The 18,728-nt window shown below is 37.0% G+C and overlaps 1 protein-coding gene across 9 annotated transcripts in view; it reads right to left on the minus strand.

The window, feature by feature from the left end:
• PTPRM (protein tyrosine phosphatase receptor type M) overlaps window positions 1-18,728 on the minus strand; it is a 437,540-nt gene that overhangs the window by 150,779 nt on the left and 268,033 nt on the right. For 6 of the 9 annotated variants that reach the window (XM_083866171.1, XM_083866170.1, XM_083866166.1 and 3 more), the window contains exon 14: window positions 14,675-14,749. The exons of the other annotated variants lie outside the window; for them this stretch is intronic. In XM_083866171.1, the coding sequence (XP_083722297.1) occupies window positions 14,675-14,749 (75 nt within the window). The remainder of the gene's footprint in view (window positions 1-14,674; window positions 14,750-18,728) is intronic. 9 annotated transcript variants of the gene reach the window in all.

An 18,728-nucleotide genomic window follows, 5' to 3' on the forward strand; every position in this document is an offset into this window, starting at 1 on the left:
AGCAGTGTCACTTCTTCCATGTTTCTGTCTGATAAGTAGATGTTGATCGAGTAATATTTGCCTCACCTCATAATTACTTCTTAACTGACTTTTTAACCCATATCCACACAGGCAATTGCACTGGCACCACAGAGAGAAAGGTGAGCTGTGCCTAAGGGGAGGGAGGGCAGTAGTTCTGAAATTCATTTTGCCTCCTGATAAATTGCATTGTCCATTTGTGCATATGGTTTTGTTTGTATGTTTTCAAGAGAGAGGTGGGAAAGTACTATTAGAAGCCTAAAAAAGGGGTGCTTTGATTTCTCTGTTACTCTGCTGTACTGACAGATGCTAAAAATACAGAGAGAAATGGAATCTTTCATTACAGAAACAGTGTTTCCAATATACTGTTTTATCATGGTGATCTAGTCTTTGTGGTTTATTTCTTTATTTTATTACTGTTGTTTCAACTTTTTGACACAGTAATTTTAGATTTCCTTGATTGCCCTGGAGCCTTTAAGAATATATAGCTACAAGACTAATTCTGTGCCTCCAGTAAAATGTCTGTATTTAATGAAAACAGGTAATTCAGTTGATGTCCAGCAACTGAGCTATGCCTACTGCATTTTCCTCACAACATTGGACCTAATGACTTATTTGGGTTTTTGTTTGTTTTACTTTTAAGATTTTGATTCTACCCTTGCATACAGATGACTGACTTCAAGCCTTGTATAAAATCCCCCTCACTTCTGTTTTCTGAGATTGTCTGGGCTAGTGGAGCTAGAAGAATCAAGGCTAAACTGACATATACACTGTGGTGCACCTCTAGAAAGACAATAGGTCACTAAAGAGCAGTGAGTGCAGGATAGCTCAAGGGAGCTGCTTAGAAAATGAAAGGACAAGGAGATGTTTCCTGCCAGTTTAAAAAAGATTAAGGTGCTGACTTTGGAAAGTCTTTACTTGATTAAAACAAACTAGAGTGCTTCCTGCCAGACGTGAAAAACAGAGATACACTTAAAGATAAACCCTAAGGTGCTGCAAAACCCAGCAAAGTATTTCCCCAGGCTTCCTGTGCTGAATACAGTGGAAGACAGTAACATTGCTTGGTTCCATACCCTTAGATATTTACTTTTATAGTTAATCTTAGCAACTATAATTTCCCTTTTACTGACTGATTTCCCATTCTTTGTGGCTCTCCGAAAAGTAGCATTTAAAATGTGACATATGTTTCTTTTCCTTCATTTAGAAAGAATGGCATTCAGCCAGCCTGACTCATGACTTTTCCCTTTGCAAGCCCCAGTAGTACCCATGAAACATCCAAATACAGTATTTAACTTAGTTTTTACTCTCATACCTATTCCATTAACTTCTTCTTAATATTGGAATCTCCTCTGAAGTTCAGTCATTATTCTGCCAGTTCACGGCATCTTACCTCCTCTTCAGAATGTGAACTGAATTATATTCTAGTTGCTGTATTAGTGTCTGCCAGAGTTTGAATTCTTAAATGACTTTGTGCAACTAAATTTCTATTTCCACACAATGGATTAGAATACTGGGTAAAAAACTCTCTTTTAAAAATTTGTAGTTCTGCCACTTCCTTTGGTGGAAGATTTGCCTTTCCTTTCTGACTCAGAAGGAACAAGTATCATGCAATAATCAATTGCAAAACTTCATAAATAATAATCCCTTGCAGGTAGCTTGGGGATAGTAAAGGTTGCAGCAGAATAACTTTTCACTAAAATGAAAGCTAAGGTGAATGAATTATGTGAGCAAAATAATCACTCCTTTAACTTAGAGGCAAAACTATCTTGTTTATCAAGAAAAATGAAAATGTTTTCCAGTAAAAGAAATGGACCTCTACCAAACTGAATAAAATATCTTTCTCCTTCTCTCTTTGTAAATGAGCAAAGTTTGGACTTGCTTTTCAATATTTTCTCCCCCTAAAAATCTACTTAGAAATGACTGACCATTTTACAGAATAGAATAACCAATAAAATAATTCTGTTTCAAAAGTCTAGGTGCTGCTGGTAAGACTTACAAAGAGAGGGGTAAAGTTTAAGCTGTCACCAGTAAAAACTAGCTATAGATTGTTTTGTCTAAAGTCTTCTTTAAAAAATCCAGACATTTCTTTTTCTATTTGAGTTAAAAAATAATCCCTTCCATTAATTAACTAGACCAGTTTCATTTTATTCCTCCCACTCAAAGCTGACCGTAGTTTCTGCCTTTTTAACTTCCTTTCTGCAGCTTTACACTCTCAACAGGTACTTGCTTGGTAAGACACTTGTAAGCCTTTATATTTCATCCACAGGTGTTTCAGTGACTGATGTAATGGCTAACCTTACAAGGCTTTAAGGTTGTAATACAGTTAGTTCAGATCATTCTATTTTCCAGTCAAATTTGAAACTAACTTTTGAGTTAGTAACTACCCTGTGATTTTTTTATTCAGGCAGTGAGATTCGACTATCACATCTCAGCACTTACTTTTGAGTTATTTCACAGAGTGAGTCAGGAAAATGAAACATTATACCCCTGTGTGACAGTTGCACCATGATTAGGTGGCAGAATCATGCAAAATGGTGCAAGGCAGAAGAGAGGCAGAGAGGTATGATGCTTCCTTGAAACACCCATCACTATTGTCCCTGTCACAGAGTGAGAAGACTGAAAAGATCAGAGAACTTGGCTTTAAAGACTCTGCCCACGCTCTCCAAGGACAACATGAATCACAGAGGCTACTATCATTATTACTCTCTATTATTTGTACGATAGTAGGAGCTAGAAGCCGTAAATCAGAATGGGAGCCCCACTGTGCTAAGAACAGGGCAGGCACACTGCTAAGTAATCTTTGTCACTAAAAGCACACCATCTGAGCTAGGCTGTAATAGGCAGGTGTAGTAACCACAGGTGAAAGGGGAAGGCAAAAACCCTTAAGAAGATGCATTTGCAATACCAAAATAGTTCTATCCTTCCAGCTCTTTTAACCAGCTGGTATCACTCAACATTTCCAGTTAGTACCACAGTAGAAAGAGATCTTCAGGAATGATTTAAGGAACTTACAAATGCTTTAATTGATGATGTTGGTTGGGGTGTTTCAAGGAAGGAACCAACATAAAGGTTCATTAACATAAAGGTTGGAAAAGCAGAGTTGCCCAAAGAAAAGGGCTGAGATAAAAGGCAGTACGACAAAGTAAGAAGGAATGATGGTATGTCTGTCCTGGTATGAAACCAGGTGCTTCACAGAGGTAGGTCCTTATAAATGTCAAATGACCAACAGAAAACTGAATCCTGTATCGTGAACTGCAAAACACACTGCAACAGGGCAGCAGTGCAAAATCTGCTGTTTCCTCCAGAAACAGCATTTCTCCCTTCATCTCACCCATGGCTGCAAAAAATGGTACCCTTATATTTAAAAATCTGTAGCAGCAGCATTACCAATGCTGTGAGAGACAAGCCAATCTGAGATGCTTTTATTTGAGTTTCAAGTTCACTCCAGATGCCAGGATTCGAGCCTGTCTTGGAGAAGACCCAAAACACATACAGATCTGTAGATGAAATGAATTACCACCCTGGCTCTTCTGTTTATACTGTAAGTGACTGGCATTCAGTCCTCATCTGCTGGCCAACATGTATTCTGCTAACAAAGTCTTTGTTTTATTACTCCTGGTAGAACTCCAGCTAGGAGAGAGAGTTCTCCCTTGCCATTCTCATTGTTAGCTTTCCAATCAGCACTCCTCATTCTCCTTCAAAACTGCAGCTTTTTGTCCATATGGTAGAAGTTATGAGGTGTTGTTGGGCAGGGTACACTTTGTGCCAGAAGGTGGTTTTGATCAGCATTTTTTCAGTTTTCTCTCTCTAGCCCATGTCGTGAATATATTAGTTCTGGAAATGTCGCAAGAGTAAGGTCTGTTTATTTCTCTTTTTACATTATTTTTCCTTTCTGTTCCTGGTTTCTCTTGGAAATGCTCATGTATAAACTGCTTTTTCTAAATGGCAGAGACTGTTTTCTTTCTGTTTTGCTAAGCATAGGAGTCATTTAGGTGAAATCAACGTAGCCTGATTTTCCCTCCTATGATGTGCTCACCACTGTATTTTTTTGAAGTCTGGGCAAGCACTTACATTTTAGTAGGAGAGTATTTTCTTTTCAATTTATGATCATCATCACAATACATACTGCTGTATACAGATCCCCTTTTCCTAGAAAAAGTTTTCTATATTTCCCTAGGACAACTATGTTGATTTGGTATATTTTTATTTGGTGTTTCTTTGAATACAGGAAAAAAAAAAGGCTTGTTAGAAGGTCTATGGTTAAGAAAAGAGTATCAAAATAAAGCTCTGCTGTGAAACAATAGTAATGAATTATTAATTTTGTTTGTGTTATTCTTTAGGAAAATGTAAATATAAGTGACAAAGAACTGCATGAAAAGACAGTCAAAGAACTATTTCACTGATGAATACGACTCATTTAACTGACTATCACATGAACTGTGTCTCTCACTGGTGGATGATTCATGTTGGTGCATGTGAGCAGAAAGACTTCTTCGGTTAAACATCTGCATTTCTGGTATTCAGAAATAACATTCTTTACAAAACATGCCCAAAACAAATAATGTTCCCAGTTTCACTTTTGGTCTCATCACAATCTATTGGTCTCATCACAATGTATTTTTAACAGGATTTTAGTCCAGACTGTTTAGATGGGATTTTTTCTGGAGACTGTGTTTTTTTTTAAAAAAAACAAGACTTAAAACAAGGAAGTGTTGATAAACAGCTCATTTCTCCATTGAAACAAAGCCACCATCCTTTCTGCTAGCTCTTTTTTGCCTTTTTCTTTTAAGCAAAGAAACAGAAATAATTAAAATTCATAAAATTTTTCCTCTCTAGTGGGCACCCAAGGAGTTGGAAGCCCTCATTCATTTTGGAGAAAAGCATAAGCCCTCACACTTTAATAGCATTGAGATCATTAAGAGATGTTTAAAGCACACTCAATGGCTGTACCATAACCAGAAATTATTAACAAGTCTCAAACATACAGACACAGTCTATCTCCTTTTGGAAATAAATAATTTATTAGGGAAAAAAAAATAAAATTCTTTGGAACTTTAAGTTTTCAAAGGGCCCTGAAGGGTGCTCCCAACACACTTTATGAAGAAAAAAGGTTACATATTTATAAGTACTCACTATGTGTGGCCAAAGAAGTAGCCACAATGGTGAGCATTACAGACCTCTATGCCAACAAATGGAAAAGCCATGGCAGCATATCTGAAAACAGACCCCACCACTAAAATAAAAACTGAAATCCTCTTGACTTCTGCGGAAAGATGAAACTGGGCTTCTTTACCAACTCCTTTCTGATTACACAAACACAACAATGGCCAATATGATGAGACACACATTTCTAATCAAGGTTGACTGAGGAGTAATGAGAATATACTAGCATTGAACTAGCTGTACGCATGTAGGTCTCATACTGAATAAGAATGAGGAGGTCTGAGAAAAGAAGCACCAACAAGGGCTGAAACTACAGGTGTCCCAGTACTCTGAATGCAGGGCTTGTTCCCAGCTGATGTTCTGTGAAAGAGGCCCCACTTGCAATCACTGGAAGTGCAGTTGCATCTTACAGCCCTGACTTCTGTGACCAAGAAGTCATAGAGGTACATCATGTACAACAAGGGTAGCCTTTAGAGCGAAAATATTTGATTTTATGGTTCTCGACAAAACCTCAAACCAACAGTACTCAGGGTAGAAGAATAACTCTCTCATATTAGCTCTAAGGAAATGAAAGCAGACAGTCCAAATTGATCCTGCCCATACCTAATACATTTTCTAAGCAAGTGAGCACCACTTTCAGGCCAACCCTATAGAAGAAGTGGACAATTTATCATCAGCCCTACCAAGGGTATTTGACTTTCACCTACTGCTGAAGAAGACCTCTTCTTGATTGTTTTCAACACTAGATCTACTCCTGAAAGTATACTGAGACATGACAAGAAATATCAGACACCATTGAAAATTTACTTCAGTTGTTTTCTAGAAACAGGAAGGGTGTGTATTTCAAGACTGACGAGGACTCTGCCCCCTTCAGGGGAGATAAAATACATTTTTCTAGTACTCAGCTGGCTTTCACCAAGCAGGGAAGAGGTGAAATCAGATCACAGTAATGTTTCTGGAGCTGACCTACTCAGGGTGAAACTCAGCTACAGAACTAGATGCCTTTGGCCCAGAAAAACACAGCTGTTATATTTTCCATGCCTGAATGCAAGGGATCATCAAGCATGGGAACAAAGCAACCTGAAGCTACAGATAAGAAGCAAGAGGTATCATCTGTGTTGGAGTCCATTTCCCACACTGACCAGGTGTTTCTATATAAGGGAGAATGTTTCAGCTTACCTAAACATATAAGGAAACCAAACTAGAAAGTTCTCTGCCCCTTTCATTTGTATTGGTTCAGTGGCAACACAGGAGCACTGACTGGGTTTTAGAAATGTACCTCAAAGCCTGTTGCAAATTTCATTGGGCAGGGTACCAGGTGGCCCACCTAGACTATCCAGAACTAAAGAAACAACACAAAGGACCTCAAGGGCTTTTTAGGGTGTCTTAGTGAGGTGTCAAAGGATTCTCTGATACCTGTGCTTGGCTTTTCCTTTTGTTTCTGTAACATTTATTATTTTTCATTTATTAAACCTTTTACAAAACACACCTGAAGAGCTGTCTCACTAATTATTTAAAACTATTGTGAAAGTGCAGGACACCCTCAGAGACTTCTTCACATGTCTACATCTTCATGTGTCATTCCATTCTGGACACGTGCAAGGCTGTATCACATCTGATCTCGCTGCCAGCCAAGGACATAAGCAGAGGAACACTAATGAACAGTTCCAAATGGAAAGTCAGTGAAGGCTTGGTTACTTTGCCATTAGGAGGGGGGCAGAGGGCAGTGCACTATAGGTATCCCTGTGTGAAGTCTGAACACCCATGGATGTTTTGGCCTGTGCTGTCACTGGCTCACAGATGAGGCTGACATTCCTGGTGATGTCCACTACCAACCTCCCTTCACACTGCAATCACACTTGGAATTTACTTCTCATAATTCATTACGCACATATTTCCTTGGAAGAAAGTATAACACAGTTCATTCCACTAACAAATAAATGGAATTATATATGTAATGATGCATGAAGAAATAGAAAAATAGGTTTGTGATAAATTTATAAAAAGTGGGAAAAAAGAATCAAAACTTTTTTTTTTCTTTTAATGCATTTCGGAGTCAACAGTATTTTGGGGCAGGAAGGTCAGTTAGAAGAACTGGAAAGGAGAATAAGCACAACAAAGAAAATAAAACTCCACAGAATTCTGAATCTGTCTTTGTGCCAATACAGTGTAGCAGTTCTTTTGTTCATATTTCAGAAATGTTTACAGTATTGCCAATAAAAAAAAACAACTATTCAGACCAAAATAATGTTGAAAACACCAATATTCTAGTACAGGGACAAGAACAGACTAAGCCTCCTCTGAACAGTTATCACTGATTTACATTTTGTTTTTCATTTATTTCCTGGAGGTTTTAAGGGTTAAAGGAAAATCTTCACTTGTCCTACTTTGAATAAGAATGCCTTGAACAGTCATTTTTATTATCAGATCATCTTTTCACTTTTAATTACTGACGCATTTACTTGTAACCAGAAGCAGTCTAAATCAATGATAGCATACTGAAAAGTGCAACTATTTTGCTTCAAAAAGGTTTACAGAATACTTTGCCTCTGACCGATTAGAATTTATTATTTTCCCTCTGTTTCACTTCGTGCTTCCAATGTGAACTCAGAAGTTTCAACAGAATCTGATAGTACTTATTTCCCCTCTTGACAGCTTAAAACCATGCAGGAAACCAGCTTCTGTTGACTTTAATGGAAAACTTTGACTCAACTTTCATTTGCATGGGAATATTCTATATACTCAAAACCATCTTAGTGCTCAGCACTGACAGAAAATCAGATGAAGGGAAGGAAATGAAAATTCAAAATTTTTTAAAATGAATACTTGAAAATGCACAGATACACCTGAGTGCCTTTCTCAGAACTCTAAAATCTTTGGTTCTTGAAGTCAAACTCCCATTACTGCAGAAAAGAACACTTTCAATATATTATCTGAAGAAGCTGTTAAAAACTTGTTAATAACTACAGTTATGGCTTGCACAGTGTTGAATTGTTACCCAAACAGACAAATGTAGCTTAGATACTTATTAAGATTTGAGTTATTTCAAGGAAACTAAACTGAGTGAATTGCTGAAACATTGTTTTGCCCAAGATGGTATGTTCTGTAACTTTTGCTTAAAGTTGACAGTATTACTCTCCTCTTTGCTGCACTACTCTGTTTAACTGCATTATATCTGAATGCTCATCCATACATTAAAACAGAGGCAATCCACATAATATTGCCTTAAAACCTGGTTAAACTCTCCAGTGGCACAAACACTAGATTTGCAGATTTCAGGAAATACAGATTATTTTACCCACAACTGGTCCCACATTTTATTTCAACTTAAAATTCAAATTGCTTAGTGTTTTATGAATACAGTCAAAAACTACAGATGGGAAACACTGCAATCCACAGGGTGTTTTAGTTTCTACTTATATCTCTGAGTTTCTTTGTTTTCCCTTGTCTCTCCTTAATTTTTCATTGTGGTACATACAAAACATGTTCTCTTTCAAATGTAAAAGTCAGAGGCATATTTTTTTATACAGAAATGAAATAACACACTGTATGACAGCTATGCTCTAAAAATTACCTACTGGTATTTTTGCATTGTTTTAGCTTTTTTGCTTCTCTGCACATTGCTGATGTTTAAACATTTTGAAGTAGGTGTGATACTGACCAGTTACCAGTACTAAATAGATGGCAGAGATTCCTTCATTTTATTAAGAATTGATTCTCATAATTTCAATCATATCATTACTTCTGTGACTGGGTTTAATGCTTCCATTTTCTGTAATATGATTAAGAAAAGCTTTCTCTCCTCTCAGCCCAACCTCAAACAGCCTCACAGATATCCTGGCATGGAGATTACACATTAGTAAGAGAACAAATTTTTTTCAAGCTAGGATGAACAAAACAGACCCATCTTTAGTGGCTTATATTGAAGTTGGATGACTTTATGAAGCAGATATTAAGACACTTGGAATCATATTTTTCCCTCAGGTATGTACTGGAATACTCAAACTTCCAGATTGTTTTGTACTTGAAGGATGTAACACAGCTCCTGCAATGACTGACTACTACTTCTGAAACAACCACCTTTTTAACTCTGAATAAAAGACAAACTGTTTCTCCGGTTGGAAAACATACCTAATTAGGCTACTTGTCCTTCCTAAAGGGTAGGGAAAGGTTGATACTTTTTTCTAGTTCATGAGATCTCCTCCAGCTGCTCCTGTCCCAGGTCTGTAACACACTGGCTCTGGCGATGCAGTGCCAGGACAGCTGAAGAACTCACACCCCCTTGGCTGACCAGAAGCATCAATGACAGAGCAAAATGATCAGCAGAACACTGCTGATATGACCCTCTGCAGTTTATCCTGCCTATTTTCCTACATTTAGGGGAGCTGGAAGGGTCCCACTTCCAGATAATGTTAAAGGAACTATTATTTTAAAACATTAGGTGGAGTACTTAATATAACTAATATAATCACCCTGGTAACTGACTTCTAATCAGGCTGGGATCTTTATGACATACAGATGGCAAAAGCTTGTATTTATATTATGGGTTATTTCACCATTTGTGAAATGTTATTAGTGTTATTTTTAGGCCTTCTTTGTCTTGTTTAGCTCTTCTTCATTTGCTCTGTGGAAAATGTACTTATGCTTAAAAGCATAGATGCTTTGGCTGCACTGTCTTACAGAAAACCTGACATTTGACTCTGTAATGTACTAGGGGAAATAAGAGGGAGAAAAGGAAACAGCAGCTCCCATGGCACTCCTGTATCCTCTTAACATTTTCTTGTAACTATACTGTTTTATAGATGAAACTGTCACTGCAAAAATGACAAATATAACACATAAAAGAACAAAAATGGGCAATAAATCACAAGTGACACTCCAGCCCATTGAAATGCATCCAGCCAGTGCTGCACAAAGTAGGAACATTTCCTTGTTTTGCATTCTTCCTAGCTGAGCAGGAGGACCAGAATCCTTGAACAATTGGTACAACAATCGTTGGGGCCATCACATAAAAACAGACCTAGCATTTCTCTTCTGAGAGTCAGATCCATTCTCATTCCTTGTCACTTGACTTTGCAATAGCACTGCAGTATGGCTGTGACATTACAGCACACAGTTGCTTATTCTCCCCTGGTTAACTATCCACAACTCCAACTAATGTAAATGCTGTCCAGAAGTATCAAGACAAGAATAAACTTCTAAAATAGCATACTGAACCTGCAGACAGACATGTCTGCACATAGGTTGGATATTACAGACACAGCTAGGAAATTGTCTCAAGTAGGAGATAGTGGGCTCTACATTGCCCACTTCAAGTTTTAACACGTCAGAATAAATCTAAATCAATGTTACATGGTTCAGGATGGGAAAAAAATGAATGTGAATGTCTATCCAGCATATGTTGTTGTAGCTCAGATGCACTGTAAAGCAAAACAATTGAGGTAAATAGCAAAATACTCCTTCTCAAAGTTATGCTGTTGATTTTTGTGTTAATAAACAAACTGTGTCTTCAGTAATGCAGTACAAAACTGGAGTAAATCCCTTGACATAAAAGAATTCCATGGAGTTGTGATTTAATCAAAGATTTCAATTTGTTTTTTTTCATTTTTACAGTGGAATGGCTGAGAACAGAATGTGACCCAGAACACAGAATACATCTTCAGATGCACATCTGAAGAAATGGGTGTATTTTATTATGGTGCTAACTTCTTTAAGGGAGAAGAAACCGATTGGGATTATTTTATGACTGCTTTTAACTTGTTTATAAAAGGTGATCATCTAGACCTTATGGCGTGCAGGATAGAAATAATTTAAGTTTTAAGCTTTCACCCCATCTTAAAAAAATACAACTTCCCAATTGTTAAGTATCAGTTACTTTACAAAACTTCCGGCAGATCTTGCTGCATTTGATTTGCACCAAGAATTTAACGTATAAAGATTGTACAATACAGAGCTCTCTCTTGCAGCTGGATGTGTAATTAACAATGGGTCATAATAAGGGTGTTCTATGGAAATCAGTTTTAATAATATCCAGCAAAGTAGTGGCTGCTCCACTAAATCACAAATGGAAATACTTTAATTTAAATACAAGTAGCTCAGACATATTTCAACAATTAAGAAAATGCCTGACAGAATGAACACCCTAATCATGATTCCAAGCATGCTATTTTATCAGAATGCAGAGAGAACAAAATATATGAGGGCCAAGTGAATACCAAATATGGCCAATTTAAACCTATTAGATGAAGTGTCTCTTACAAAATACTGAAACAAACTGCAAATTATTTCAGTCTTTCTCAAAAAGATGGATTTGTTACTCAGCTTTGAAGTTAAGATCATACAGTCGCATTTGTATGTGATAAGTTTTTTGATAACACTCTACATGATTTCAACTGTATGTTAAACTATATTTGTTATGAAAACCTGGAGACAGTATCATGAGTACTACTATGCTTCATGTATACATAATCTTTTTTCCTCACAGACAGGCATAAGATAGATATTCTCCCTGTCTGTAGAAGGACAGGATCAATTGAGTGGATTTCAAGTTAGTTACTTTTTGTAAGTTAACACTCAATGCTAAACACTAAGCCCCAAATTTGAATTCCTTAGCTACTTAGTTATTGGGTCACTGATAATAATGTTGACTAACAACACTAACTTCCCAGTTTTGGGCTCTAAGAGTCAACATCACACAGTTGCTTTTACACTAGGTTATTTTATGCTGTAACTCAAGGACAACTACACTGTAGGTATTTAAGTGCAACTGCAAAGAAAAGTTCTCTTTGCTACCGGCTGCAAAGGCAACCCTGAGTGGCTGTCAAGATATTTAGGGCAACTAGCCGGTAATTCTATAAAATGGAAATTTTTATAGGAAAAGGGAAGGAGAAAGAAGGACAAAGAGAAATTAATAATGCATTGTTTATAAACTGCACCAGTAAGAGGCAAGATGAGTTGATGACGAGGATGGAGGAAATGAGTTCAAGTAGAATTGGCTTGAAAGCTGAGCTGTATTATGATATTTGTGAAGAGGAAGACCTTTCAAATTTGGTAACGATATTCAGGAAGGCAGCCAAGATTTTAAATTTTCATTATGCACGAAGCATCAACTTCCAATGTAAAGAAACCGAAAATGCCATCCTTGACCTTCCCACTGCCGCTTATGGATCTCCTCAAATGCTAAAAGATGAAAGTAATTTCTTGATCTCAAATGTAATTACTTTGGTTCTGAGCAAAGAAGTGAGGAAAAAGCACTGAACAGAAAATGCTAAGTGACATTTAACAGTTACAGCTGTAGGGCTTGTGGTAACTACAGTTAGAGACAGCCCTATACTTTCACATAAACAAATCCTTTTACATGTAAATCCTCTCCACTGTCTTGAAGTTTACAGGAGAAAAATATGGGGACAATGTGCATCACTCCCAGCTTCCTCATGTGTGGTCCAGTTTCTTCAAACCTCCATTAAGAAAACCTCTGTGCTTCTCATGGATACTGCAGATCCCATTGCTGCTCTACTGCCCTGAAGTTGAAAAGCCTGCCCTAAGGACCCCTAGACAGGATGCCTCCCTAGAAAAACAGGAATTCCTGTTGCTGTCATGGGACATGCCATGTGGGCTGGGTGAGGCTTCTTTTCTCAATTACTGCAGTTGTGGCAAACGAGGAGGAAGATGTTTCTTGAAAGCACAGAGTCTTTCAAACATGAGATGCGGTTTGGAAGATGACGAGGGTATTTCAAAGGCTTCCTAATAAATTTCACACATAGCTCTAGATGCTGTTCGCAGCTATAATCTGATACTTTATTTTTCACTACAAAATTAGATTCTGGTAGAACATTTTTATTTTCTTTTCAAGAAAAAGGAAACAAAATTCACAGAGCTGACAGACAACCACAGACTGCCATTGCCATCAGTGGAAAAGCAAAGAAATAAAAACTTTGCCAGCTATCCTACGCTAGCCATCTCTTTTCTCTCTCTGTTAAGTACTGTAGCCATCTTCTTGTGGAACATGCATGCCTTGAGTGTTACCTACAGCTACCCAGTTTTGCATTGAAACAATTAAAAAAAACAAAACATGAGAAGAAAAACATTTCAATTTCCACATGGAAAAATTATAGAAGCTTATTTGAATCCTGTGATGAAGAAACCAAAGCCTGTTGAAGTTCAAGGATATGGAAGAGATCCTGTCTCTTCAATGCTTTATTTGAATTGTCAAGTAAAAAAATAACTGAGGTATAAAAATGTATGTAGACACAGTTTCTGATAAGCAGCAGTAACAAGAACAAGCTACTTAATGGCATCATGTAAGTATGTTATTCTAATTAGTTCATATGTTATTAAAATAAAAAATAAAAGTATACATGCAGCAATTTTGTCTTGATTGACAAGGTAACTTGGCCATTGTGGATCACTCAGCTTTGTTATTTTAACACATAACCCAGAACTAAAAGCTACAGCAGACATGTCACTAATCCTCTTATCTTAAGCTGAATCATTTAACTGCCTCTTATTGACTGTAGCAGTACCCAGATACCAGACATCTGAACTTGTTTCTTAGACACCCTGGTATCAAGATATGGTAACAACGTTGTTTCCCAAGGAACTATGCCAGTATTCTTCAAAAAAGCATTTATCATACACTAAAAACTGATGGAATAGGTTTACTTCTCCCATTAGATATTTCATCACTTCAGGTTCTTGAGTTTTAATGCTCTTTGGTTCTGTTTGAAAATAAAAATGTTTGCAAATCCCTGGAAGGTTTTAGGCATGAGTTCCTTTTCTGACAAAATCCATCATTTTCCCAGGTTCATAAAGGTTTTCTGGCACATTCTGAGCCATCCCTCAAGCCACATACAGCCTAATAATGGTTCCACATCAGTACTGACAATTAGATTTTAAATCCTTCTGTCTTGCTCATTCTCATATGTCACATGCTAGGTTGTTTTATTTTAATCCTAGAACTCATGTATGACATAATTAAAAGGAATCTATTTTATTTTTTTTAAATTTCTTTCATATTGACATTTTGCCAGAAAACATGACCTTCCTACCATCATACAGAAAGAAACCTGAATCCACTAATACTAGATCTTTGTCATAACCTGCACATGCAACTCTCGAGCCTAAATTATTCAGAAATTCTAGTGTCTTGATGTAATAATAGAGAAAAATAAAAAAAGAGGCACACAGATATATATCTATATTCAAACTTTCATTTAATTTATGGATGGAGCAAGATGAGATCTCTTTACAACATCAGGCTTGAAGGAACACAGATCACACACACAATGAGCACATGCAGCGGAGTCGTACGTACAGGGACGTATGTTTAAGTTTCGGTGCCAAGCACACCACTGAATTTAATGGAGCTGAAGATTATGAACAGAAAGAAACTTCTAACACAGGAAACTGAGAAGGAAGACGCTGTCAGGGAAAAGGAGCCAAAGAAGAAGAGACAGAATGGGCATGATGACTTGTCTGTAGTTGAACATCTGACCTGTTAGCTGGTCGTCGCCTGCAGCAGGGGCGATGCGAATGTATGGTGTTGTAAGCTGAGTCACGATTATCGCAGCTAAGGCAAAGGAAGAGTTCCAGGTCAGCATGCATGAGGGAAAAAAAAGCCAGACTGAAGCTATGCCAGCAAGAAGAATCTTGGTCAGTCGTTTATTGTCTGAACTTTACAAATAAAATCCAAAACACACCCACAAGTTCCTTTTAATCTTCAGTTGTTAGTGCGGTTATTCTGCAAATTAATAAGCTGTCGCGTGTGACTTTCATTCAGGAAAAGGACTCAAAACACATTATTTACTGCATTTGAGAAAACTGGAAACTCTTCAGCTCTCCTAGTCACAATAGTAAGATTTCTAACTGAAAACAAGCTGATTATTCAGATCACTCTAATATGAACTTCTCCAAGTAATTTGAGCTAGTTTCATTTTTATTTTCCTATTTCATAATACTACATTTTCCCTACGATTTTTAAAAGCAAATATTTATGCAAAACATTTTTGAGCTGGTTAAGATTGATTTTTTCTTGTACCCACTTGGGTCATTGCTCTAAAATGCACACCCTACACATATACTTAATGCCCAGCATACAGAGAATGACTCCTGAGAGGTGCACACTTTTAATTAGTTGTGTGTGTAACTGTCCAAGATCTGAGTTTCAAGTTCACAAGAAATAGCTGAAAACCCTGACTTGTTTGTGCCCTGAAATATCCAGACTTTTCTGACAAGAGTTATAGCAACCACTGTCTGCTACAGAAAAGTATTACCATGGCTCGCATTAATAAAATCTGTTATTTCTTTGTTTTCCAGCAGTTCTATGATAGCCTCTAAATGGTTAAGCACGCTGTGATACATATATATTAAGGAATATAAAAAAAATTAAAAGGTCAGATCCAACATGATGCAGCTGGAGAATGATGCAAAGAAAAAATATTGGAAAATTAAGGACAAAATTATATGAAAGATCACTCATTTACATAGAACAGCCTGGGTGCTATTAGAAATGTGGCAGCAAGAGAGGAAAATAGATCATCTACCATCTGCAGACAATTAAACTCAAAACTGCTGCTGCATAATATTTTGAAATATCCCTCTGCAACATTGAAATGCAGTGTTGATAGTAGCTTCTAGAGTACTGTTGCTATTGGATTTAAAATATTATAATATCCTTTTCTCTCTCATAATTAATGAAAGCCTTCTAATATTGCAAAATTAGAACAATGATGCTTCCCTCTTGAGAACTGCATTCCTAAGAGATAATCAAGATGTTTCTATCCAGACAGTGCTGTAAGTCGTATCAGGAAATATAGTCTTAATACAAATCACAAACCACCACAAAGTTGATAGTAATAAACTTGGAGGAGTTTTGGAATGTTTTCAACTTAGTCTGTTGAGATTTTACAGTCATTTAGCTTGAAGAAAGAGTAGGAATATGAAAGCCGTATTTCAAGCAATATATGACAACCTTTATTACCACTGGTACAAAAAGCTATTCCTGATTTTTGTTTGTTTGTTTGTTTAATTATCTTGTCAAAAATAATGGGAGTGGAAACCCTGCAGTCTCCCTATTTGTATATACACCAAATAGTCACAGAGGTCCCAGAAGCCTTTCTCTACAGAAAACTGAGATCAGGAGACCCTACATCATAATAATGTGCTGTATGATCCTTCTACTGACAAAGTCAGTGGCAAAGGCTTCCTTTGACTTCATCAGAAGCAGAAGGAGAAATTTCAGCTCTACAAAATCAAACATTCTCATCCTAATTTATACCTGTAATCACCGCAATCAGGATTTTTATATGATCTCTAAAACAACACATTTAACAGAGGTTTCATTTGTAAAAATGTAATGGTCATAAAACAAGATCATTTTTAAAAGGGTACAAATTGAGGTTGTTTAAAATACACTTGATGTAATGAGAAAGTATTATCTAGCTACTGACCCCAGACATGCATTTGACCCAGTAGAAGTAGGCTGCACTTTTCTGAAGACAGGCTGTACTGTTCTGACAGGAAACCTGTCAATATGATAATAAGCTAAATGGCACACTTGGTCTCTAATACAGCAACAAGGCTTAGTGTCTGCCAACTGAGCACATGCTTGACAGTAAAACACATGCATTACTCCTGCTAACATCAATGGGAGAGAAAGGTGTATTCATGGTACAGAACAGTTCTGCTGGATTTGGGACATGAACATTATATTCATATTATGGTTATGCATTTTTAACAAAAATTTTAAAAGTGTATGGTAGGCTACGGAATGAACACTGCATGGCAATGATAAAACCAACCCTCAATGATCTTAAGAAGGTCTTAAAGGTACCAACAACTTTATTATCTAGAGCTGAGATAATTAAAGGAAATATAACTATCAAGTGACATAGCTCTGCTCGTGACGTGTTCTGAACCCTCATATTGGTCCTCAGGGCAGACTTCAAACAGGCTAACCACAATGAAGTGGCTTGGCCAATCTCAGCTGGCTCAGTGGAGCAGCTTGAAAGTTGCCCTGAGTAACCTTGATCCTAGGATGTGTCCTTGATCCTAGGAATGGCACAGGCCTATATCCACTAAAATACTTACAAGTCTACTTTAAGATGGAATAGTTGTGAAGTAGTCAATGAGATAATTCTTTGTGTGCAAAATTAGGTACATAAATGACTAGATTAGGGCCTGGCATGGTGCTAAGAACACCAGGGTTGTGGGTTCAATCCCCATATGGGCCATTCACTTAAGAGCTGGATTTGATGATCCCTTGCAATTCAGAATATTCAGTGATTCTGTGAAAGGAAATGGTTTCTCACATACATAGTAAAATCTACAGTGTGTCTACTGATTCCAATGGCCTACACAAGGCTGTGGTATTTCAAGGATCAGACCTTACTTCAAAAGAAGCTTGCACAAGTTTTATACACGAATGGCCTAAAGCACTTCCTCTAGCTTTAAAAACCACCAAACTGAACTTCTGAAGATAAGAGAAGTCCAGATTATGAGTATTTCAGGAATGTTACTAGTTTGCGAAAACTAGATGTAGTACTGGAGGGCAATCTTATTTTCACGAGCACTACACACAAATAGATGGACATAACAAGCACATAGAGCTTAAGTAGCTTACTGTCTAGTAGTAGTTAAAGGTCCCTTTTGTAGTCGCAAAGCTCAGTGGAAAATGGTGCAAATCTGAGAAATCTGACAGAGTGGTCAGAGCAGCCATTGCTTACTGGGATACAAACAACATGGATGTATTGAGCTGTACTGAGCTGTTCGTGGGGGATGAACAGAAGGAGAGGAGAACGGGAGAGGACAATTTTATGTCTTCTACGTATGTACAGTGATTTCTGATCTACAGACAGAGCATTTTTGCTGTTTTTTTTCTAACCCATATGTGAGAGGTCCAGAGAGGGCACAGAATTCTGCTCTTCCTTTCAGTATCTCTGTTAGATCCAAAGGGAAAACATCTGTGCAGATAACTACTTTTAACAGCATATTAAAATATGTCATGGTCTCCATTTATTTTTCTAAAATTAATACAGATTAAAAATATAATACAAGCATTCAGTTTAAAATAATAGAAATCAGTGCTTTACTGTAGCCCCCCAAGAAAATTTTGCACCAGGGACTACAAATATCATCAAGGATACCTCTGGTTTAAAAAAAAAAAGAAATCCTCACAACCTCTAAAATTATTTTATTATTAAAAAAACTGAAACATGCTTTCAAAACAGGAATGTAGGGAGATTTGTTTAAAATAAAAGCTGCATTTCTCACATCTCCATTGCCAAATGGGTTAGCTCAAAGTAGCTTGTTGCTATGGGAGCTATTCCAATCCACAAAGTCACCCTCACTTCTCAAATGAGAGTAAAAATTTTCAGTCAGTCAAGTAATTTAAATAGTTGAACAGCCATTAGTGATTAGGAATATAAATCTTAAAAAAATTTAAAATCCATTCCTCTAATAATCTGATTTCTGATGTAACGTAGTTCACTCCTGATATCTGAAGCTACTTGAAAACAATACAGAATTTCACTTGCATCTGGAATTAATCT

This window comes from Zosterops lateralis, assembly GCF_965231275.1.
Source record: "Zosterops lateralis genome assembly, chromosome: 1".
Classification (NCBI taxonomy): Eukaryota; Metazoa; Chordata; class Aves; order Passeriformes; family Zosteropidae; genus Zosterops; species Zosterops lateralis.